General features: G+C 44.4%; 1 protein-coding gene across 2 annotated transcripts in view; it reads left to right on the forward strand.

Annotated features, from left to right (window-relative positions):
* The window catches only part of Galphas (G protein alpha s subunit), a 189,611-nt gene extending 166,669 nt beyond the window's left edge, over positions 1–22,942 (forward strand). For both annotated transcript variants that reach the window (XM_037427328.2, XM_037427329.2), the window contains one exon: positions 19,665–22,942. In XM_037427328.2, the coding sequence (XP_037283225.1) occupies positions 19,665–19,811 (147 nt within the window). In that variant the 3' untranslated portion in view covers positions 19,812–22,942. The remainder of the gene's footprint in view (positions 1–19,664) is intronic.
* Positions 22,943–24,395: the final 1,453 nt, after the last annotated feature.

A 24,395-nucleotide genomic window follows, 5' to 3' on the forward strand; every position in this document is an offset into this window, starting at 1 on the left:
CAGAGCCCTGTCTTGTGGCAAGTACAGCAAGAACGCTACTTTCAACAAGCTCCTTAACGAAATCTATGCAGCCTACAACCTAAAACTCTCAATTGTTATTTGCTGGGTTCCAGGTCATTCTGGAATTGCGGGCAATGAAATAGTGGACAAGAATGCACGAGAAGCCGCTGGTCGGCAAACCATAGATATAACCTCTGTTTCGTGTGTAGATCTAAAACCTGTTGTACGTAGAGGTCTACGCAACCACTGGCAAGCTTAATGGGACAGAGAAGTCGACAACAAACTCCACCTTGTAAAACCCCAACTGAGAAAAGTTATCCCACAAAAACACGGCTCAGAATAGGCCACACTTATGCCACACATAAACACCTTTTGACAGGCACTGGTCCACCTACATGTATACAATGTAAGAATAGCAGACTGGGCTTGTTGGTTTAACATATTTGCAGCTTAAGGCGCGAAAACGACACGGACGAAGAGAGACAGTACACACACACGGAGCGCCACTTCCAACAAAGATTTATTTCGAAAGAGCACAGAACATATATAGACACCGCGCGCGCCGTCACCGTGCCTTAATGCGCAGCCGCATTTAAGTAGCGTAACTCCTTTGGCGATAAAGAAATGGAGGCTACGCTGACGCACAGATCACCTAATTCGATTATTCTCTTGGCCTCAATGATTAGTCTTACTGATTTATCAGGGCTTCGGGCGACTACCGCGCAGGCGCTAAAGTTAGGAACGCAATGACAATCCCGGCAGTGAATTGCGAGGTGGCCCTCTCTGCCATTTCTGACGTTGTTATTATGCTGTCTTAGCCTATCATTCAGGCATTGCTCGGTATGGCCTACGTACCATCTACCACACGAACAGGGGAACTCGTAGACCACACCCTTCTGACAAATTACATACTTGTTCTGGTGGTTCACATTGCAGGCCGGAGCTTTCCTGAGAAAGGGGTTAGTCAACTTGCAGAGCCTGGAAAGTTTTAACGGCGCAGAGAAGACCACCTTTACATCAACCTGTTCGGCAATCTTTTTCAGATTATGGGATACGCGGTGTATATAAGGAATCACAGCAAGCTTAACATTATCCTGGGGTGACCCTTCGCTTGTGTGGCAGTTCCGCGACTTCTTCAAAATCTTCTCCGCCACTGACACCAAAGTGTGCTGTGGATAGCCCGCCTGCTCAAGACGGTCAACCTGCTTGAGGAAACTGTCTGCTGCTCTGTGTGGGCAGGATTTCTTGAAAGCATTCAGCAGGCACATGTTGGCGATGCTACGTTTGACAAGCTTAGAATGGGACGAGCTAAAAGGTAGTAATGGTTTGTTAGCACGAGGCTCATACTGCCAACATGTATGATCAGTTGTTACAAACAATCTAAGATCTAAAAACCTTATAGTCGAATCGACCGAAAGTTCGTGTGTCACTATTAAGGGCGATAGAACAAGCCTAAAAATTGTTAAGGTGTTAGTAACGACTTGGTCGGTGTCCATGAACTTTTTGTCTATGAGAACTAAAAAATCATCTACAAATCTAAAAACCCTGATGACACCGCTACCTTCGAGAAGGCTAGAAATGGTCCTGCCTGCGCGAGCTAAAAACAGGTCACTTAAAAACGGCGCTAAACAGGAACCTATACAAACGCCACTCTTTTGCAGGTATAGGTTACCGTCCCACTCTACAAAAGTCGACCTCAAATACAATTCTAGCATTGCCATGAATTTTCCCTCTGGTATACCTGCGTCATTTTGAAATGACAGGGGGCCGTATTGGTCAATGCTGTCCTGAACACACTGAAGCAACGCATTTTTCGGTATAGAATAATACAAGTCCCTATCGGGTGAAAGATTCCAGCGAAGTAGTAAACTTTCTTGCCGGGCAAGTAGGGGTAGCCCTCGACGCCTTTTCCATTGATCTGAAAGACTTGTATTATTCTATACCGAAAAATGCGTTGCTTCAGTGTGTTCAGGACAGCATTGACCAATACGGCCCCCTGTCATTTCAAAATGACGCAGGTATACCAGAGGGAAAATTCATGGCAATGCTAGAATTGTATTTGAGGTCGACTTTTGTAGAGTGGGACGGTAACCTATACCTGCAAAAGAGTGGCGTTTGTATAGGTTCCTGTTTAGCGCCATTTTTAAGTGACCTGTTTTTAGCTCGCGCAGGCAGGACCATTTCTAGCCTTCTCGAAGGTAGCGGTGTCATCAGGGTTTTTAGATTTGTAGATGATTTTTTAGTTCTCATAGACAAAAAGTTCATGGACACCGACCAAGTCGTTACTAACACCTTAACAATTTTTAGGCTTGTTCTATCGCCCTTAATAGTGACACACGAACTTTCGGTCGATTCGACTATAAGGTTTTTAGATCTTAGATTGTTTGTAACAACTGATCATACATGTTGGCAGTATGAGCCTCGTGCTAACAAACCATTACTACCTTTTAGCTCGTCCCATTCTAAGCTTGTCAAACATAGCATCGCCAACATGTGCCTGCTGAATGCTTTCAAGAAATCCTGCCCACACAGAGCAGCAGACAGTTTCCTCAAGCAGGTTGACCGTCTTGAGCAGGCGGGCTATCCACAGCACACTTTGGTGTCAGTGGCGGAGAAGATTTTGAAGAAGTCGCGGAACTGCCACACAAGCGAAGGGTCACCCCAGGATAATGTTAAGCTTGCTGTGATTCCTTATATACACCGCGTATCCCATAATCTGAAAAAGATTGCCGAACAGGTTGATGTAAAGGTGGTCTTCTCTGCGCCGTTAAAACTTTCCAGGCTCTGCAAGTTGACTAACCCCTTTCTCAGGAAAGCTCCGGCCTGCAATGTGAACCACCAGAACAAGTATGTAATTTGTCAGAAGGGTGTGGTCTACGAGTTCCCCTGTTCGTGTGGTAGATGGTACGTAGGCCATACCGAGCAATGCCTGAATGATAGGCTAAGACAGCATAATAACAACGTCAGAAATGGCAGAGAGGGCCACCTCGCAATTCACTGCCGGGATTGTCATTGCGTTCCTAACTTTAGCGCCTGCGCGGTAGTCGCCCGAAGCCCTGATAAATCAGTAAGACTAATCATTGAGGCCAAGAGAATAATCGAATTAGGTGATCTGTGCGTCAGCGTAGCCTCCATTTCTTTATCGCCAAAGGAGTTACGCTACTTAAATGCGGCTGCGCATTAAGGCACGGTGACGGCGCGCGCGGTGTCTATATATGTTCTGTGCTCTTTCGAAATAAATCTTTGTTGGAAGTGGCGCTCCGTGTGTGTGTACTGTCTCTCTTCGTCCGTGTCGTTTTCGCGCCTTAAGCTGCAAACATGTATACACTGTGGAGAGAGTCTAACCATTTTGCATGTCCTCATACAATGTCCTGTGCTTCACCAAGCACGACTGACCCATTTCAGGGAGCTCTATCGATATCATATCCCACTTCATCCAGCGCTGTTTTTATCACTTGAAGCAGTGGTTGACCTTAAGAGACTTCTTCATTACCTTGGGAAAGTCAAATTTTTAACAATGATATCATTCCATCCTAGCCACCAGGCTGCGCCTCAAGTGTGAGGTAGCGCCTGGTGCATAAAAAGTATGTCTGAGCCTTCGCAGTTCTTGCTCTGGCAAGGACTTCAGCTGCGAGGGTTTTGGGCCTTGCAGACTAATTTATCATCACAGACTTCAGCCAACGAAATGAAGGTTTTTAAACAAAGTGACATTCTTTTTAAATGCACCGTGTTTTAAATGATTCCTAGATATTTGCTACACATAATTTGTTTTAATTTTTAAACTAATAACCGAAATGAAACAACACTTGTACTGGCGCTCTTTGGCCTTAGATGCCCTTGCGCCAATAAAACTTAACGTAATAAGACTTCAGGCTTGAACAGTAATAAGACTTCAGGCTTGAACAGCGCCTGTAAAAACATAGGCAATAATCGAAAAAATCGCACCGCATATGGAGCTGTTCTTGTTTATTTCACGAGGATTTCATTGTTTAAGCTCTCAAATGCTGAAATCACCTGCCTTAGTTCCTCAATTTCTCACACTTGCTTTTTCTCGCTGGCAACACATGTCAAGCTTTGCGAAGAGAACGGATGATGAACTATATCTCTGGAAGCACTCTAGTGACACTTAGTTCATGAACTTTAGGCTTGTGCATAATGTGCTACGCCACTAGAGAGTAGCAAGCATCGGGGGGAACATTAGGCATCCAAGCTTTTAATATTAGCTCCTGGCAAAGGCTTTTCTCAAAAATTGACTTTCAGTTAGTCAAATTAGCTCATGGCAAAGGCTTTTCTCAAAAATTGACTTTCATTTAGTCAAAAAAGCAACTCTCAGTAAAGCGAATGCCACAGTGACAAAAGGATATTCCGCGGATTACTTGCTTGAGCTATCTGGTATCGGCCTAGCTTGCAGACGACGCGCGAGCGCCTCGATCAAGTAGTCGCTAATGACTCAAGCCTTTAAAATGAGCTGAGTGCCCAGAACAACAAGCTCTTCACGATTCTCGTTTCCAAGTTTCCATTAAATCTCACACTATGTGATTACAGCCGAAAACTGAGCCGTATAGCAGATTTGAATGCAGCCGCGGCATTCGTTTGCACGAGAGACGATGCGGCGGCATCTCCACTCCAAGTATGGTGCTTGGTGGCGAAACGTTGCGCTAGCACCTTCGGCCCATTCCCATCGAAAATCACTCCTTCCCCGGGCGCTGAAAAAATAGAGGAGGCGCTGTACAAGCACACTTGCTGGGTACCCACTACACCACAAATAATTATAATTTTTGTGTAGTAGGCTGGCATTCACTATGCTATCCTTTGTCATCCTTCAAAGAAGTGTGGTATTCGTTAGACACTTGCTAAGAATATTGTGCAATAGTATTTTTATGCACTGGCTGACGACGATGAAGAATTATGCCTGAAGTGGGTATGCCCCACAGTTAACCTTATAAACGCCGCACTATGAAGCAGTAGGAAAAAGACTAAAATTTATGTTGATAATTTGCATTGGCCTTCTAAATTAACTATGATAAAAAATACAGCCATATTCACAATGACTAAGCATATGTTTTTGCATGTTCCATTTTTGGAACATTGGCTTTTACCATATGCAAAACACACATTTTCTCTGGAACAACTTTTATTCACTTTTCAGTCGGGTTTCCTTATTCAAGATAACTGAAAAATAATATTTAGCATCATACGATGTCTCTGAAAAGTGTAAATATTTATAACAACATTTTACGAAAATTTCTTCTTTCATACTACTGGCTGTACTACAGTGAGCAAATCACAAACCGTGGTAAACGGCAAAGCATTTCTTGTGCAGCCGCTTCTTGCACTGCTGGCACTGATTCGTTGTATTCTTCTTGCATTCCGCGCACCTTCCCTGAGTCGTTGAGATGATGTAGTGGCCATCAGTTTTTCTGTCCTCATGTCTCGGATGAACCCGGGGTCCAGGTCTTACAGTGAGTTTCTGCTTGAGCTGCAGCAAGGACATGGTGACGTCCCGCCGAAAGGCGATGTGCGTCATGGCGGCATCACTACCCTTGTGAAGCTCGCAGTGGAGGAGCAATCCTGCGACGACAGCCATGTTCAAACCATTGCTGAAAAGATTCCACCACCATTTCTTGCTCCTCAGTCTCGGTCGATAGCTACCGAGGAGGCGGTCCATCACATCTACTCCGCCCATGCCCTCATTGTATTTTTTGATCAAATATGGTTAAGGGATGTCCATCTTTTTATTTGAGCGTCATGAGAAGCGTTTCGCACTTCCAACAGGCTCATGGCTGAGGTGGTTAGAAGAAACTGTGACGACTGCATTGTCATTCCACCTGCATGCGTAGACTGCCCCGTCACACTTGTAGTGGAAAGATCCTCTTTCTTCCTTTTCGATGTTTTTCAAGCTCTTCAGTGGACAACCACCGGTTCTTGTATCTCGCACAGTCCCTGTGGCTCGAATCCCCTGGTCAGCCAGTTTGGTCAAGAGGCCGTGCGAAGTGAAGAAGTTGTCAAAGTAGACTTCGTGCTGTTCAGGTGCTTCCAGGACCGATATCATATTGCTAACAACCCTGATCCCGAGAGGTGTCTTGTCGTCCTTCTCTTTCCTCCCACAATATATTTCCATCGCATAGGGATACCCATTCGAAGAGCACATCATCCATATTTTGTACCCAAATCGAATGGGTTTACCACGAATGAACATTTTGCACGAGTGGTGGCCATAATAGGGCACCATGGACTCATCAATGCTGAGGCTTTCACTGAACACTCCGAACTGGCGGAAACATTTGGAGATTTCATCGTAAAATGGCTGAATTTTGCCCATTTTGTCGCCTGCTTTCAACTGAGTATTGTCAACAACATGAAAGAACCTTTTCAGCTGCCGGAACCAATTGCGGGCCATCACTGTCGCGACTATAGGCACACAAAGATCTTCTGCAGTGCTCCAATACGAGTCCTCAGACGGAACGGAGTGGTACCCGCTGAAAAGTAAGAGGCCGAAAAACTGACCTATGTCCACTCCTGTGACATCCACCTCCTCCTCCTTTTGGAGTGCGTATCTTGCAGTTAGTTCAGCCAGTGAACCAAGACACTCCGGAGAAATAAATTTGCTGAACAGCATAAATGGGCTCATGTTTGCAAGCTCGGGAAATGCCTCTAGCAACAATGGAGGACTCTTGCTGGGAAGTGTTTTGTCAAACGTGGCATGGTCACCCCATACTGGTGTATGGGAGCGCTTTGGAGTATCTGTTTTCCGAGCGTTCGTTGAAGCTTTGCGTCCTTTTCCAGCAGTGAATTGCCGCCCCGCTGGTTTCTTTCGTCGTGGCTCAGGACTCAAACATGCAGAAGGCGAATCAACGTCTTCATCGCTGCACTGCATAATTCAACGTGCTCACAAACATTATCGGGAACAACTTCAGAAAAGTCGTTTTCGTTCACGTGCTCCTCGTCAGTAATATTGCCATCTTCAACAGGCGGCAATTGGCATACTGACTCACCTTCGCGTTCGTCATCGGGAAGGCTGAACAAAAGGTCAATTGCTGCCTCCAAAGTGAGGAAGCGTTGTGCCATGACCTACAACGAAAGTTATTGCGGTGTAAAGCACAGTACTACAAAAATAAAACCAGCTGCAAGGCAGTTTTCTACTTACACTCACAGGGATTGATGTGGCTAGGCACTGTAGTTCAATGCTGCTCTTTCCACGTGTCTGGCAAACTCAAAATGACGCCCAGAAACGCTTATGTTCAAGTTTCTGTCAAGCGCCGCCCAGAGGGCGCCATCGACAAGCCAAAAAAATAAAAAGAACGAGGCGAAACGCTCGCGCGTGTCTATGCTGCGTTTGACACTGTGAAACGCCAATGTTCCAAAAAAGGAACATCCGCACAAAACTCTCAAGATGAAAACTAGAATGTCTTTGTTATTTTTTTATTGTTTTGTCACGTAATCCCGAACTATTTGCTGATATTTTAGTTCTGCTTTGCTCCCTGCAACACTATGTTTTCCTGCGGAATAATGCTACAAATTTCTGGTGGTCAAGGAGCGCAAATTATGCCTGTTTTTAAAAATTTATCTAATGATTCTCTGTAGGTTCATAATAGAAATTAAAATTGCTACGTTTTTCACAAGCATCATTGAGTATGCGTAAACACAAAATTTTAATATGCGATATATTGGAGAGGAAATAAAAAAATTAGGTTTCGTATGTTCCAATTTTGGAACAACAAGCTTTTGTAATGGTTTGGATCATTGGGCAACCCACTCTTTATGCAATTCGCTTTGTGTGATGTCTGGTTGTTCCTTTGATGTTATAAAACGCTTTATTATTCATATTAGCGCGATTCCTTTCCAGACATTAAGCCTGCCTAAAGCCAGTTTTGAAATGAGTTCCAAGTGCCAGCATGGCTCTGTGGTAGAATACTGGGCCAGCACGCAGCGGACCCGGGTTCGAGTGCCATTGTGTCCTTGGTGTTTTTTATTTACTGAGTTTTTTTATTTCTTGCAATATGTGACGGACACCGGCGGCGGACAACTGCGGCTCCGCACGTGACCTGTGTTCTGTTCTCATAACAGCTTTCGCTGTAAAAAACTTGGAGGACGCTCAAGTTTCGTCGTCAAGAATAGAACACGATACAGTTATCAAACTCCATGCCTATCACCTTTTCAATTGCTAGCTCGTAGTGTCCCTTTTTGCTTTTCGTTCCTCGTCTTCCGTATGCTTTTCTTCCACCACTTTCGTCCTTGCACTTCAACACTTCAATCGATAGCCTAGGTTTGGCTCTCTGTGCATGCCTTAAGCATGCTGTGAGGAAACGAATGACTGTACGCAACATTTGGCTGTTTAAGGCTATCCTAGAATGCATACTGCAGGTACAGTTAAGTGCCGAGTACACCATAACTCTTCCTCTTATGAATCAGCCAAGAGCCCACTATGCGCTTGTAAGGCAACATGCAAACCAAACAGCTGCTTACTTTGTTGATTTCGTAGCTGATGATGATGACCAAATCTAGCTGAGGGCTTGGTAATGGGTGCACCTTTAAAACGTCCACTTGTTGCGCAGTTAACACGTTTTGATTTCTGGTGGGTTTCTACGCTTATATCATGCAATAGTACATGCGGTAAGAAGAGTCCTTCTACTACATGACATTCGTATGCGTTTTTTTCCGAAGCAGTTTCAAGCAATAGCGTGGCTCTAACACCTGATTACCATGCGACAGCCTGGGTTTGAGTCTCACTTGAACCAAAACTTCTTATTGCACACTTCTTGATTTTTCGGTCATGAACAAGATGATGATTTTTTGCTTGCAACCAATGGCATAGATATCAGAGTTTCCGTGAAACAAGCTCTTTAACACTATCATGTTAGAAGCCAGCAAACCGCATTGTTTATGGTGCGACGGATGTTTCTGGCACCAGCTACGAAAATATGCCTTGAGTGAAGTAAGATGAGAATGATGGCTTGAAGAAAGTAATTAAGCGGTGTCCAGTACTTCCCAGGCTCCTAATTTTGCACGTGTAAAAACTATGAGTAACTTATTTTTGTTGTCAAATTTTTATGGTGGCATTAATGACTGTTTTGTGTGAAAGCGTATTACTGTCACTTATGAACGGTTTTATTCACACAGATAAGTACTTGACCTTCAACATTTATTTGTTTCTTTATTTCCCCATTTCAGAGATTGCATATTATTTTGAAAGATGAGTTCTGGCCAAGGAGTTGAAAAATCAGTTATTGTAGTTAAGTTTTTATCGTGCTGAGTTCATTTAGTGGTTACGGCGCTTGATTGCTAACTTGAAGGTCACGGGACCAAATCCCGGCTGCGGCGGCTGTATTTTTGATGGAAGCGAAATTTTTTGAGGCCCTTGTACTTAGACTTAGGTGGACGTTAAAAAACCCTAGATGGTTGAAATTTCCGGAGCCCCCGAATACGGTGTCTCTCATAATCATATCGTGGTTTAGGGGTGTTAACACCCAGGTATTATTACTATTATTATTATTATTATTATTATTATTATTATTATTATTATTATTATTATTATTATTCTGAGTTCACATTTTATCAATTTTCTCTTGTGACAGTCCTGCCAGGTTTTTAAGGCTTAGTTAGCGTCTATATTCGACAGCCCCATTTTCTCGGGCTGTGGACACAGCATGCTGCATTTTTGTTGACTGTCATGTAAAACAAAATGAGAGCAACAGTGCAAGTGGTGGTTTATGGTACATTCTGCCAAGTTGAACTGTTGCCTAATAAAACACTGCACATGAACTGCTGAGACATTTATGACGCCAACTCTAGTGTTTATTCTCGCAGCTACTGCAAGGCTTATTAGTGCTATGCGAGCAAGACTTTTGAGCGCTGTAATACCTATGCTGATCTGATTCTCATTGGCCGACAGCAAGGGAAAATTTGGATTTTTTTTTTGTAGCTGAGAAGTGTGTGTTCACATCTGGAAACAAGCATTTTATGAAATTGGAGGATATTAGGGCTGTGTCAACATGCTCGTGAAACACTGGTAAGCCAAGCTATCTGTTTAACTGAAAAAAATTGATACATGAGTGTTCTTATCCTGCACTCCCTAACAGGGCACCCCAAAAGGGTATGTAATAGTTATATAAAGAAGTACTTTTTGGTACTCCTTCAACATTAAATTATCAAAGGTGTAATGCGATACTGTTAAGCACTGTTGAGGGCATGTGTTTCGGTAATTTTAAGGCTGGTGTTTGCGTTGGCGGGGTTGATTGCAAGAGAAAAAACGTGATGTAGGCAAACAATCAAAAGAAAGCAGCATCCGCTCCTATGTTTTTACAGTGTTAAGATTGTGGCCAGCTCTGTGTAAATATGGCAGTGACCACTTTCTTGCTTCTGTACTATTGTAAAGTAGAAATGGGCCTACCAATAACACATTTTGTTAATGTGTTGTAGCCACTGGAGTCATTAGCTGCACGGAGACACAGAACATTCTTCTTAAATCTTTTGTACTCCTTTGCTCAAGGCTCTGGCAGGATTATATGGGTGCTAAAGCATAGGTAGGTAGTGCACCGTGAACTTTCAAATGTGCTGATTGGTGTGTATGGAGGAAGGGGCTTCTTTCCTCAGGACTCTGAGCACCAACTTGCTTAAAACTTCAAAAACCGCTTAGCCGTTCCTTAAGGTTTGATAACCTTAGTACAAAATAACTTGAGTTTTGTAATAGACAAGGGCAGTACCTTGAATAAAAAAAATGTAATGTTTTACTTAACTCTGTTCATAGACTTCAGATGTAGTTAGTAAGAGGTGTATTTGATCTTGGAATTACACCACTTGGCACTTGGCATAATGTAGTGGTGTGTGTGTGTGCGTGTGAGGGTGTTTGTTGTGTGTGCTTGCGTCAGAAGAGCTTGCAAGATTAAAGAGCATCGTTTACCTTTATTCAGGAGGTCTTGATGCACATAATGGGCATATTAGTATGAACTTCTGTTCCTCCTCTCCTATAATTTAGGCCCTGCAACACTTTTTGACATTGCTCAGGAAATGCTACTGATTGGTAGTCAAAGCTCCTGAGAACACGGGAACCAAACATTATCATGTGGCACACGTTCTGGAATTTCCAATCTGTTTTCAAGATTTGCTAGAAATCATTTCGTTATTTCTCTACAAATGCCATTTGTTCAAAATTTTGTGCCATATACCCATATCGGCAGGTGGCTGATTTGCTGCATTGTTACTGTGGCCACAGCAAGATGCTGCCATATACCCATGTGCTCTTACAACCACATTGAAAGCAAGCTGCATGTTGATGATTTGAAGAAAAGTGCTCAAGGTCATTCCTCTCCCTGCATAGCTATCAGCAGGCTCACTGTCACGAAAAGAGAGAGAAACCACTTGAAGCATGTGACCAATACTTGCAACTCCACTTTTGCTTGATGGATTCTAAATTTTTTTTTTCAGCATGTGGTTCATGAAGCGTCATGCTCTAGTAGTGAGGATATTCCATTGAAACAGAAAAGGGCTGCAGGGCCCATTTGGTGCTTGTCATTAGAACCAGGTGATTTCTCATTGCAATGTTCCTCGCCAGTTCCAGCAGTACTTCTAGGATTTTTTAGACTTTGCATGGAGGGTAAATGGGTCATATCTTGTTCATTTATTTAGTGTTTACACTACTGGCTTACTTCGCTAAATGCACAAAATGGCATTTACTGTGCCATGGTTATTAATATTGCCCCAGATGAAGCCGCGGATTTGATGCCATTTATAACTTGCAACACTGGTGGCAAAAAATGTGCAGTCTGATATGTGGCCACCATAGAGCCACAAATTGGACCAAGAATTATTTAGGAGATGAAACAGCGCTTGCGCATGTGTCCTGATCAAGCCACGATGCCATACATGGTGCCAGCGCAGCTTCTGTCTTGCTAATCGGTGTGACAGCAAGACACACTCTCCGCAGATGCACGTGATTTCAAGGCCAATTGGTGATGATCAAATGGGAGTGCAGGATGATATCCACTGTTTTGTTTCATTAAGGAGGGGGAGAGGTTCGCCTGACCCTCTTTTTATGTTTGTGTGTACGTGAGTAACATGTGCATATATATAGAAAAAATCTCTGACAGGGGGTTGTATGTTCATGTATAGGGAGCTCGAACAGTGACTATCTGTGTTTGACAGCTATAGCAATGCATGATGTGAATGCACCTCGGTTGATGCTTAGTGGCACAACTGCATCCTGACAACTAATTTCCATGATTGTGATTCAACACCATTGTTGTAGCTGAAGTAAACATATGCCTTGACAAAGCAAATGGTGAATTCTGCACGAAGATGTGATTGATATTAACAAGCACATAGCAAACATTGGTACTTGGTATGTGCTCATCCAAAGCATCATCATTTGTCGAAGAAATGCTAAGGGTTGCGCATCTATTGATAGGTTAACTGTGCTCATGCATATATTTTACAGACGGGTTTACGTGCCGCCATGTTGTGCAGTTAACCTTTGCGTTTAATATCTTTAAGAACTAAGCAAACAGTGTTACGATGAACGCATATGCATGAAAATAGCTGGGATGGTTCATACAATGTTTCATGGCCTTATTAGCCACATTGCGACTTAAAAAAACAAGAAAACATCGCCTTAAGAGCCCAAGATGGCAGCTCCCAGATGTCTTGCAGAGAATAGCCCATACCACAAGGCACTTCAGGAAGGTGAGAGGCACAGTTGGCAGCTTTAGACGGGAGCACGAAAAGGCATTTTGTTTTGTGTTGACATGTCTCTTGTTGCACCAAAGCATTCACTGTACCACATTCTCTCATTGATGTATTTGCCTTACCGTGCCGCTTATTGCAACTGTGTTATTAGTCAGTGCTATCACACTCGACGTTGCAGGCATTGGAGAGATACCGTTGATGCATATGGAAACTGCATTACTTTGGCCATGAGGCATCACAAGCTTACACGACACAAAAGGCAAAGAACATATTGTATCGTCACTGAACCAAATTACCTTGGTGCATTGAACTGACCATAGTCAGTGGTGTTTCATACCACGTCCAAGACTTTATATTAGAGGCGTGAAAAGTTCATATGTCAGGCATTTTTTTCCCCTGCAGTTGAACCCTTCTATAAGAGACATGCAACAGGCAGCAATTGTCTTGCTTCACCGCAAAGCAGGCGCAATTTGGTCGAGCCGCCGCGCTCTATAGCAGACAACGCAGCGAAGAACCTGCCCACAGCTTTCATTGCGCTTGTATGCTAGTTTCCGAAGTATCCTGGCGAAGCACTTCGCAGAGCACCGGCCGCACAGTGCGGTGTTTCAAGGCAGAAGTGGACGGCTCTGTACATGAGTCTGTTATTGCACAATCAGCTTTTTTTATCACGGTGTCAATGCTCTTTAATGCCGATATCTCACATAATTGGTGCTTTACGATGTGTCTTTTTATCTTGTACCTTCAAATACTAGTTATCAATAGCTTTAATACAGTAAGGGCATTTTAATAGAATACATGAGGAGCACAACAGTTTTTGTCAGGAACTTCCTGTTAAGGGGGCAAACTGGTCTTAGACATTTTTTGTTTATTTCTTCAGTGATCTTGATGAAAATGCACAGCCTTGTGCAGTTTTTTCTGCTGATTTCAAATATGCAATTACTTTTCCTGTAACTCATCTCATTCCCAAGATAATGCAAGTTCAACCCCCATTGTTTAAGGCCTCAATAGAAAAAAAAGTGCCTAATTAAAAGCAAAATTCAAGATATGGCAAGATAGACTAATGATCCAAGATTGAAATTATGCAAGTAGTTTCTTTTATTTGGCCTTTTTAGTTATGTTATGGCAAATTGCACTTTCCACTCTGAAAAAGCAGTTGGCATAATATTACAATTTTGATGAGTAATTAATTAAAAAGGCTTGTACTCTAAATTCCATTCCCATACTTGGATTCTATACACATACAGGTTTCCATTGCAAGAAGAATTATTGCTCTACCAGCCCTAGCTGCCGAGATATCGAGGCCTTAAGATTGAACGGAGTCATAAATTCACATTTTGAGAAAAATGGCAAAAACAAATAACACACACTTTATTCAAAAACAACAATAAGAAGGTGCATATTTCACAATGCAGATCTTAATAGCCACCAGGAACATAGTCAGACTGGTGCTTAGCACTGCGGTGGCGCTTCTTTAGTGCTTGCTGGACCTTCTCACTAGAGGCACGCTTGCGGTTTGAGTCGGCCACTCGACGCCTGTCCTTCTCAGTCATCCGTCTGATGCTTGGGAGGGTGGCGTTGAGATTGAGCTCATCGAGGATTCCTGTTGATGTTCTCAAGTTGCCGCAGTTGAATTTCATCACTGCCTCGGCAACTGCAGCTTCAACCGCAAACAGTGAAGCATGGCGCTGCTTAGGTGCCAAAGCCCAGATCACGGAATGAAGGCTTTCATTACTATTCTGGGTTTTACCCCTTTGACACCTTTCTAGAAGCCCTTTTTCTGATAGGCGCTCATAAACTGGAAGAAGAGCCTTGCACACATGTTGCGGCAAATTGTAATGGTGCCTCGGAGTGGGCTCCCCTTTGGCAGCAGCTGCATTTTGCCGGCACCAAGAGTCTGGGCCTGTGGGACACAGGCTGTGGTTTGACTCACTATCATTAGAAGTGATGTGATAGTAAGTCGCCATCACAGCTCTGTGCATGTCCTCAACATCTCCTTTGTGAGATTTGAGCGCCCAGCCGTAATAGGAGCTCAACTTCGTGATGAGGTCCCCGGTGAGCCTTCCCCTTCCTCCAAGGGTTTCAGAGGCACCTCCTTTGTGCCTTGCTACTAAATTGCGTAGGGCAGTGCCCATACGCTTTTGGACGTGATTTACACAGTCCTCTTTTTGGACTTTGATGAAGCCATAGACATCTGCTTCTTGCAAAGCGAGGAAGGTGCGGCTGTCACCATCTGACAGGATTGTAGTGTACTTGAGGCCATTTTTTTTTATGGACCTCTCAAAGAGGTGCACAGCTGCCTCAACTTCCATTTCGCCAGCTTTTTTTGTAGTATTTTTTTGGCACACGTGGCTGTCCTGCCAAGCCTGATATGCCGGGTCGTCTGCCTTCGGTCCGCGCTTGCATCCGGCACAGAAGTTGCTCAGAACGACATAGTCGAGCACTAGACCAGTGAAGAGCTCGATCACTGCCCCCACGCCTATGTGGGACAAGTGCCCGCGCGTCATCCAGGAGCCGTCGTACGAGACTGCAATACTGTCGGCATTGTCAATATGCAGCTCCTTGTAAAGCTTACGAACTGCACTCGCGCACTTGCCCATGACTTTTTCGGCCGCGCGATTAGCTGCAGGAGTCAATTTCCGCTTCACATATCCTTGCCACGTTTTATTGTGAAGTCCGCGATGGGATATGTTCATTGTCGAAAATATATCATTCATAGCTGCTTGACGGTTCCCAGTGGCCTGCATGGCTCGAGCGGCGAGAATGTTGACGGCGAACGAGTTTACTTTCTGTGCTTCATCCACTCGCGGAGAGCTCCATGCTTGCGCGATGTCGCCGCAGTTCACGCAACGCGCACACATTTTCACGGCAAGGCCGTATTGTCTGTCCTGTCTGTAGATGCTGACGCTTCCGTTGCAGATTTTACATTTCATGGCATCTAACAGTTTACCGAAGCAGCCAAGATCGGCGATCAAAAAACTTGCCTCTTCGTTTGGCTCCGCGGGAGCGGCGCCGGCCGGTGCGTCGTTCCTCAAAAACTCAAGTTTTCTCTTCGACGCGGCGGTTGATGCCAGTTTCTGCAGCCTTGCATCGGCCTTTGTGCGCCTTACCTGCAGCTCCGATTGCGTTAGTAAGGTTGTATCACGGCGGACGCGGCCGCTGCTTAGCGAAGCGTCGGTGACCGGCGGGCCCGCTAGGCCTAACTCCCCGTCGACTCTCTCGGGCGCCTCGGCGATTCCTTCGCTGTCGGCGGAGATGGAGGTCGCGCAGTCTCGATGTTCGCAAAGTTCGTCTGCGCGTTCGGGTGATGGATGTGCCGGCGATGCGTCACGTTTGGGAGCATCGCAGGCTGGCGAGGCCGTCAGGCTTGCGTCGGCGGAATCGGCGGGCGACCCATCTCGTTGTTCGTTGACGCTCCTCGCCAAGAGACGCGCCTTGAAGTTGTTCGCCTGAGACTTTTTTCTTTTTTTGCCGAACTTATGCCGTGTATGAAACTTTCGTGCCGATCCAGGCATTGCAACAACTTCGATCGCGAGCACGCTAGTCGAAGCACAGGCACAGGAAATATGTCGGCGCGACAACAGGTGTTCGCGCGTTGTTGACGCGCCAAGCAGACGATGCGAGCGCAATCAGCCAATGAAGTGGCCACCTCGTGGTCACGTGCGCGTAACAACCAATAGCGTCGCGTACTTTGCTTCTTCTTTGGTTGCTTTTTTTTCGGTAACCAATGAGCGGAGCGAGGCTCTATGGGCGGGAATCGGAAGGTGAAGAAACGCTCTTTCAAACAAGACCGAGATCGCGGCAATGGCGTTCGGCAAACGGCAGCTCTGCATCGCGAAAGAGGTGGTGTTTTTTCGTCAGATTCTGCGCAAATCGAGCTCGCGTGTCCTCTTTGTAATGATATAACAAGTAAATTATCGCTTTCTGGAGTCTGAAAATTGGCAGGCAGGTGTAAAAATGCTTGCAGAATTCAAAAATGACATTGAAAAAAAAACGTTTTTTTCGCGATTTTTCGGTCCCAAAGACCCGTCCGCCCCCTTAAATAGTCAGGAGGGGTGGTAATGGCACCACCACCCCTAACTCACACTACTGATCGATAAATATTGAGGTGGCATATGAGCTATGGTGGGTCGAGATGTGTGTGAATAGGCTTGAGTATAAACGTAAGGAGATAAGGTTGATAGTAATGCTGAAGGTGACTACACAGGACAAAAGGTCAGCAGTAAAAGGTGGAGCTCACTGAAACTCGCCTAATAAATATATTTTGCGCTTAGGACCCACTTAGACATGGACTTGCCAGTATATGGCTCAACGAAACTCACTCGGACTCGCACTCACTAATATTTCCCTCGCCCCGACTCGCTCGGACTCGCGGCCCTATCTGAGTCCTTCAAGTGAGTTGACTCACGAGTGAGTGTGTCTACTTGTACCGATGCCTGAATTGTTTTATGTTTCTCCGCACAACTCTATACGCATATTTCTACTTCCTGCTCACCAAGCCATCAGAATAGCGATTCTCTTTGTTTCGAAATTTGGACATGTGGCTTGGCATCAAGACATCATTTTATGTTGTGGCATTCATGCTATATTTTATTAACATCAACACCAAAGTTTTGTGCAGGAGCCCTGCATATTGATAACCATAAAATTGTATTTAGAATGTTATTCTATAAACTATAATTTTATTTATACAGCATTGGTTATTTGCTTCTGTCCAAAAATTGATGAAAGGGGATTTTGCACAATACCCTATTCTATGATGCCCCCCCCCCCCCTTTTTTTTATGTACTAGCGAGTTAAAGATTTTCTAGTGCTCCGAAGAACATTTGCTGTGAAACCTGCAGTGCATCTAAATATTTGTTTTGCTCTTCTTCGCTTTTCTCAAGAGCTCTATACTCTTACTCAGGTCTTTTAGTGCGAAACTGCTGCTTGCTTCTCGGACGTTAGCAGCTCCAAAGTGCTTCGTAATGCAATATTACCTTCTCCAAAGTGCTCTAAAATAAAAATTCTGCTGCTGTGAAATTTGTGATTTATCAGAAGTTCGCGGTAGCATCACTGAACGATTGGTTTATCATGCAGTGCCTTTGTCGGTCATATTAAATGCAAAACATTTCTTTGCATATTGCAGGCACATTGAGTCTGTGTGTCTGTCTGCCTGTATATCTATATCTATCTATATCTATCTAATGATCCATCCATCGGCTTACGTCTGGGTGCTCTCGTGATCTCCCGCTTAACTTTGGGTAAACGAAACTTAGTATGGAAGGGTAAGATGGTGTGATGAATACGACTCGCTGGTCATGACATGAATATTATCAGGATCCCGCCACATATGTCATCAAACTTTTTCTGCCAGATATGTGGCACATACCCACGTGCGGGTATGTGCCACAGACATGGGTAATTTTAACACGTGAGCTGTAAGAAAAAGCTGACATTCTCAGCGTTGTCTCCATGAGTGCAAAGAATGTCAGGGCCCCCATAGTAAGCGAACCCCAGCATTCTGTGTCTCTGAACTGCTTTTCAGGTGGACCCTAATGCTTGTGAAACGGCATCTGTGGCTGTTTATGTTTATGAACATTACATTACATTATTATGAGAAAGCCATCACGTCGGGTTAGTGTCAATTGAAAATAGACACCATCCACTGGAAGTTGTTTTGTGTAGAAGTGTCCATTGCTACCATCCTCACGAGCTCCGGTGCTTCATATCAGCTTATCGCTCCTGGTGTTCCTCATATCCATGTTGCTACTGACATCGTTATGCAACCCTAAATAACGGGTTATATAAAATGTATGTGGCTGTTCAACGTATGTTTGCACGTGCATTTATATATATCATAGCACCATTTATTAACATGTCGCAGAATAAACAAATTACAACACAGTCAGGTTCCATCCGCATGTTTCGCATAACATCGATTCGCAAGCTTCGTGGGATCTTCTGATGTTTATTTTGACAAACTAAAATACAAAAAGTGGTGTGCTTTTGCACTTCTCTTCCAGGTGTACGAATTACAAACATCATCAAAACTATGCTGCTTAACAGTTTTAATGTTCTGCTGCTGAGCATGCAAGAAAGACTGTAAATACAGGGTGTGCTCTTGAATCAAGCATTTGGTAAAATAAACGTATGCCATGCTTTGCTTGGCATAAGGGCACAAGGAATTAATGTGAAGCTCTCTGGTACAGGTTCCTACTAGTATCTATTGGGACACCTTTAGGCACTGTAAAAGACCTTTATAAACCACACCAGAAAGATAACCTATTTCAGTTGCTTCAGTATATATAATGTAGTTATAGTGACTTATTAAAACTACAAAACAATAAATATTATGTAATGTTTTATTCATGCATTAGCTTTTGCTTAAAAGGGACTAATTAGTACTGCAAGATAAAAATTACAGTGTAATCTATTGTTCATCCATTGCTTCTTGCACAAATACAGAATGAGCTGGAATGAATGCATTATCTATATTACCAACACTTCGCTTTCAGTACTTTTGTCGCTCGTCTTGCATCTAGAAGTTGTCACGTGTTGGTTTTACCAGCCATCCATAATTCTCCTCGCTCTCCTTCCTCTTTGCAGAAGGCACTGTTACACCAAATGGAGAAAGACAATGAAAAGTGTCCAGGGTGCTTTCACTCCATCTAAACACCATGCTCTTTTCACACACCTAATGTGCGTGCAACATAAGCATGGCACTTTTTTTTGTGCCCCAAAATGATACAGCTGAAAAACATGAGCAAGGTTTCTCAGGTTTAAATTTGGTACTTTGGTATTTCCTACGTCTGTTTCCCTAGCCTTCTTTGGTTCCTGCTTTGCACAGTATAATCAACAACAGTAAAAGTTTGTGGAAAAATAAAGCTGTCTAGTTCATTTTGGGTGAACTTGCAGGGTTCATGCCAGTTTTGAATTCTGTTGCTGCTTGGATTTATATTTGGACACTCGTGCACTGGTACCAATTAATGCGATTGTCTTTGCAGCGCATCAGCACAGCCAGTGGAGATGGCAAGCACTACTGCTACCCACACTTCACCTGTGCCGTGGACACGGAGAATATCCGTCGCGTTTTCAACGACTGCCGAGACATCATCCAAAGGATGCACCTTCGCCAGTACGAGCTCTTGTGATGTGCGCTTGGCCCTCCCCTCCCCTTCTGTTTTTCTCCTCTAGTCTTTTCTTTCTCTCCTCGTACAGAACAGTCAAAGCCCGGCCCTCCATTTTACTGTGTTGCGTGTATGCAAGTGACTGTGTGAGTGAGTGAAAGTGCTTAAAGAAAGTTCTGGTGCAGCCGTTACCTTCTTTGTTTTTGTGCGCTGTTGTGTTTTGTTACGGCCTCACAACCTCAGCCGGACGCTGCTGCGCTCCTCAACACCCTGCCCCCCACACTTCCCTCTTTCTAGTTTGGCACTTGAGCGTGTCTGGCGTGCACTGCCACACACACACACACACACACACTGCGTTAGTCTTGGCGCCAGCTAGAAAAGCGTTTACTCTCTCTCCCCCCGGGTTCTGTGGAGTGTCTTAATCACTGCCTTTGTTTGGCATATCGCCAGCCCTGCTGGGAGCGAGGGGGGGGGGGGGGGACACACACTGTGCATGAAGACTCCTTGAGGGATGTATTTTCTTGGCCAAATTGCTTACCCACTAACAGTCTGGTGGTGTTCCCTCTTGTGCTGGGACTTGCTCTTGGTTGCACTCTGTGGTGAAATACTATTTGCTGCCAAACTGTTTTTAGCTGCTTTTTTTTTCTAAGACTTGCTTTAAGTTTTTGAAGAAATCTGGTTGGGCATTGTAATGTTTGAGGATAGAATAGAAGGGGCAAATGTTCTGTCTATTTTGTTTTTGTGTGTTTTCTTGTTGTAAGTAGGCATATTCAGCATAATGGTTGTGTGTTTTCGTGATTTTTAGTGCTATTTTTAAATTATTGAGTTGTTTTTAGACTTGTAAGTGGTGGTTAGAAGCACGAACTGTGCAGTTGGCCTGATGGAGGGCAAAGTAAGGAGCACATATTTAGAGTGGCCAAACACAAACTGAAGAGCTCCCAGGAGTGAATCCTCCCCATGTGGGCATTACTGTACATTGTCGTTTGCAATTGCACCATTGCTAGTGGTTTATGTGTTCTCTCTGGACAGATGTTTCTCTGACTTCTCACCACATTTCAGTTTGGGCATTTGGCAGCTTTTGCTCACAAGCATTACAGTGCCTTGCTTTTAATTGTTTAACAGGCCTCATTTTGTTATTGACAATTGTTTTAGTCCACACTTTTTTTTCTGTTCTTGGTGGTGTGTGTACACATTTGTTCTTGCCACCTTTTCCTTTCAAATGGAAGGAAGCCTTGCCTAAGCCATGAATGTCAGGTGTGTAGGCTGTCTCTGTTTGACTGAAATATGGCAATTTATGACAGCTGTCAAGTATTATGTCCTTGGCCATTATGTGTAAGCAATTGTCAAGTTATTGGCAGAGTGGCCTCACCGTACTGCTACAAGGAGCTGCAAAAGAGTGGAGCTGCCGAGCGTGGAACTCTGGGCGGCCCTGTGCACACACCTGCCTGGACGCAATACTGTGCCTGCTGCTGTGGGTTAGCATTGTTGGCATTGTGCGTCTTGTCTGCACCTGGTCCCAAGAGCGCCTCTCTCAAGGGACATATTCCCTGCGCTATGCTACTGGAATTTCACACTTGCTTAATTCAGTATGGCAAAAGCCTACTACAGTTTTATCAGATGGCATTGAGCCCCTCCCAATGGCCTCTATCTCTCTCTTCTAGTTCATTTCATTTTGTTCTATGCTGCAATCTGAATTGCTTGGAGCAATCTGTCTTCAGTGTTTTTGGTGCACTGAGACCAGAGTGCTATGCCGAGTTTTGTTGGAGAGAAAAAAACATGTTAGATTAGTGTGTATAGGTTTAGTCTTGAAGAGCTTAGCAAATATTTGAAGGTTTGTTAGCACTTTATTGGAGTATTGTTTTCCTCTACACATGCAATGCTGTGGGACATCATTTTAGACATCTGAATTTAGTTGGAGCAATGTGGCCAGACTTGTGGCACCCCCTCTTCTCACTTCATTTCATCAATGGACAAAAGCCGCATTGCAGTTGTTGAACCAACCGCACGGACGTGAAACACTCCAATGGGCCATTTTTAGATGCCATTCTACACTGCTGGCCACTGTGCTACACCCGTTTAAAAACTGCTTCCATTTTGCTCATGGTAGTGCTTCCATTTGCTTCTCTGGCCACAGAATCAATTGCTTTAAGGTTTTATTATTATTTTTAATTGTTTGCGCTTCTTCCTCACCCTCCACACCAGTGATCAGTGTGCATTTCTGCGACTGTGTATATATATATAACAATGGCGTGGTGGCTCGCAGTTTTAGTGAGTGGAGGGCACCATAGAGCATCCTGCAATGGGCTTCAGGAAGATGGGGGTTTCTAAGGACACAGCTGATAAGTGGAACCCATTCAGGCCTCCTTTTTTTTTTCGTAATCGCACCTCAGTAAAAACAAGAAAAAAATAAATCAAGGGGTCGACTTGATTGTGGTCATTAGTGGCATAATTCCAGCTTAGAACCCCCATTTTTTACCTTATTTGTGGTGTTTCTTGCAATTATCTTCTCATTAATAATGATGTTGCGAGGTGAGATCGGGTGACACAACAAATTGCCACTAAAGTGGCTGCTACCATTGGGGTTTCATTATCTAGTGCGCTACACAAGGTTGCATGTCTTCCTGTGTGGGGTGAGCATTTCCCTTTCCCTGAATTCTCCCCCCCTTTTTTTCTTCAGCGTCTCCAGGGTGCCCTTGCCTCAGTACACGCATCCAGTCATAGGCAAAATCATTGTCCGTCCCTGGACTCGCTGGGCATAGTGTGCAATTTCTGAAATGTTGAAATTTTTTTAACTAGGACAAATGTGCGCATGTGAATGTGTGTGTGCAAGGGAGGGCGGGGGAGGCGCTGAATAGGATGGCGCTGTGTGGTTAATTTGCAGTGTGTCTCAACCCGTATCTTCCTTCATCTGCGTTTCTTTTCTGTACTGCATTTTTCTCCACCCGTATCTTGTACAGATTCAGGTGACTTTTAGAAGAAAAAAAATGCAGAGGAAAAACGCAAAAAAGACAAAAACAGGTGGTGTTTCCGTACCCAAGTAGGCTCAACTGTTGGATTTTTTTTTGTATTCTAAGAAAGAAAGACATTGTGTTTGTTGTGTAACTTTTGCGCACTTGTCTGTTTTTACTTGACGATAAACCTGAACACAAAAGGTCTGCCTGACTGGCTGCTGTTGCAGCAATGCTTCAAATGCCTTTGGTACGATGCCTGGTGTGCTGGACTGACGTTTGGCCCTGGCTCTACCCTTGTCTATTTTGCATCTGTCATTCCATGAATCACACAGTCCATGTGACAGTGAAATGAAACAGTGTAATGAATTGGCTGTAGGTGCCCAGTAAGCTGTCTTGGAAATTGAACATGTATTCAAAGTTAATCACATCTTAAGGTAATGTTGGGGCATTTGCGTCGTATATTTTTACCATATATGGTTCAGAAGTGGGGCTTATTTATAATCATCATTGGACTTGATGGCTGGGCTGTATTGCACCGGCCACTTTTTGCATATAACTTGCAAGCCTTGTGTGTACATATGTCTCTGTGACCATTGGCGCATGGCCTTGCTTGTTTTTGTGATGTGTGTTAAAGGTCCTAAACCACCTGGAGGTCGAAATTTAGTTGTGTTATATTCATGTGCGAGTCAACAACAAACTAGCCGTGAGAATATTTCGAAATGGGGTCATAATAGCGGAGCTACAAGCGTTTGATGATACGAAGGAGGCCCTCGATCGCTTCGCTCTTTCCTTCACTAAGCTCAGCTCGTTAGAACGTGGCCTCCGAGATGGCGGGTGTGCGGCGTGTTTCTTCAACACCACAGTCTAGGTGTTGTTGGTTTCTCACAGGCCGTCCCAATCGCCGCGCTCCTTAGCAAAATAAATGAGTATTGCCTCGCGCGCTCGGCTACCGCGAGAGGGCGCAGGAAGAAAGGAAGGAAAAACTTTATTGTCAAGGGTTTGGGACAGGGGTCATGAGCTTGATGGGTGGGGCCCCAAGTATAGGGCTCCACTGGCTGCCGCCGCCTGTCTGACGTGACGCAGAAGTGCAAGCTGCACCTCTGGGTCAGAGCTGGCGAGCTGTGCCTCCCATTGCTCGAAAGTATTACAGAGCTTGTACTGACCTGAAACGGTATCTAGATTTGGTGGTCGTTTTAGGCATCCCCACGAAATGTGGTAGAGCGATGGTGAGCCGCCATACCACGGACACGCATGCCCGTACAGCGTTGGAAAAATTTTGTGTAATCTTTGAAGATTGGGAAAGACTCCCGTTTGAATTTGGCGGAGGTCAATCGCGTCCTCCCCTTCTAATGATTTGTGGGGGGCGCTGTATTTTTGTCGCATGCCTCGTTGGTTAGCAAGAATTTCGCGAGGGGCCATTCTGGATGGGTTGTTACCCTCGTCGATAGCTTCCTCCTGGAGTGTTTCAAAGGATTGAATGTGCTGTCGAAGCTCTGCTCGGTTCGTGAGCCCTTGAGCACAAGCGTCAGCATTTTCGTTCCCCTCCAGGCCTGCGTGTCCTAGACACCAGATCAGCCTGTATTTGTTCGTCAATCTCCCGCCTAAGAAATTGCTTATTTTTATGGGAAGGCGGCCTCTTTAAAAGAAACGGCACGCT

This window comes from Rhipicephalus microplus, chromosome X, assembly GCF_043290135.1.
Source record: "Rhipicephalus microplus isolate Deutch F79 chromosome X, USDA_Rmic, whole genome shotgun sequence".
Classification (NCBI taxonomy): domain Eukaryota; kingdom Metazoa; phylum Arthropoda; class Arachnida; order Ixodida; family Ixodidae; genus Rhipicephalus; species Rhipicephalus microplus.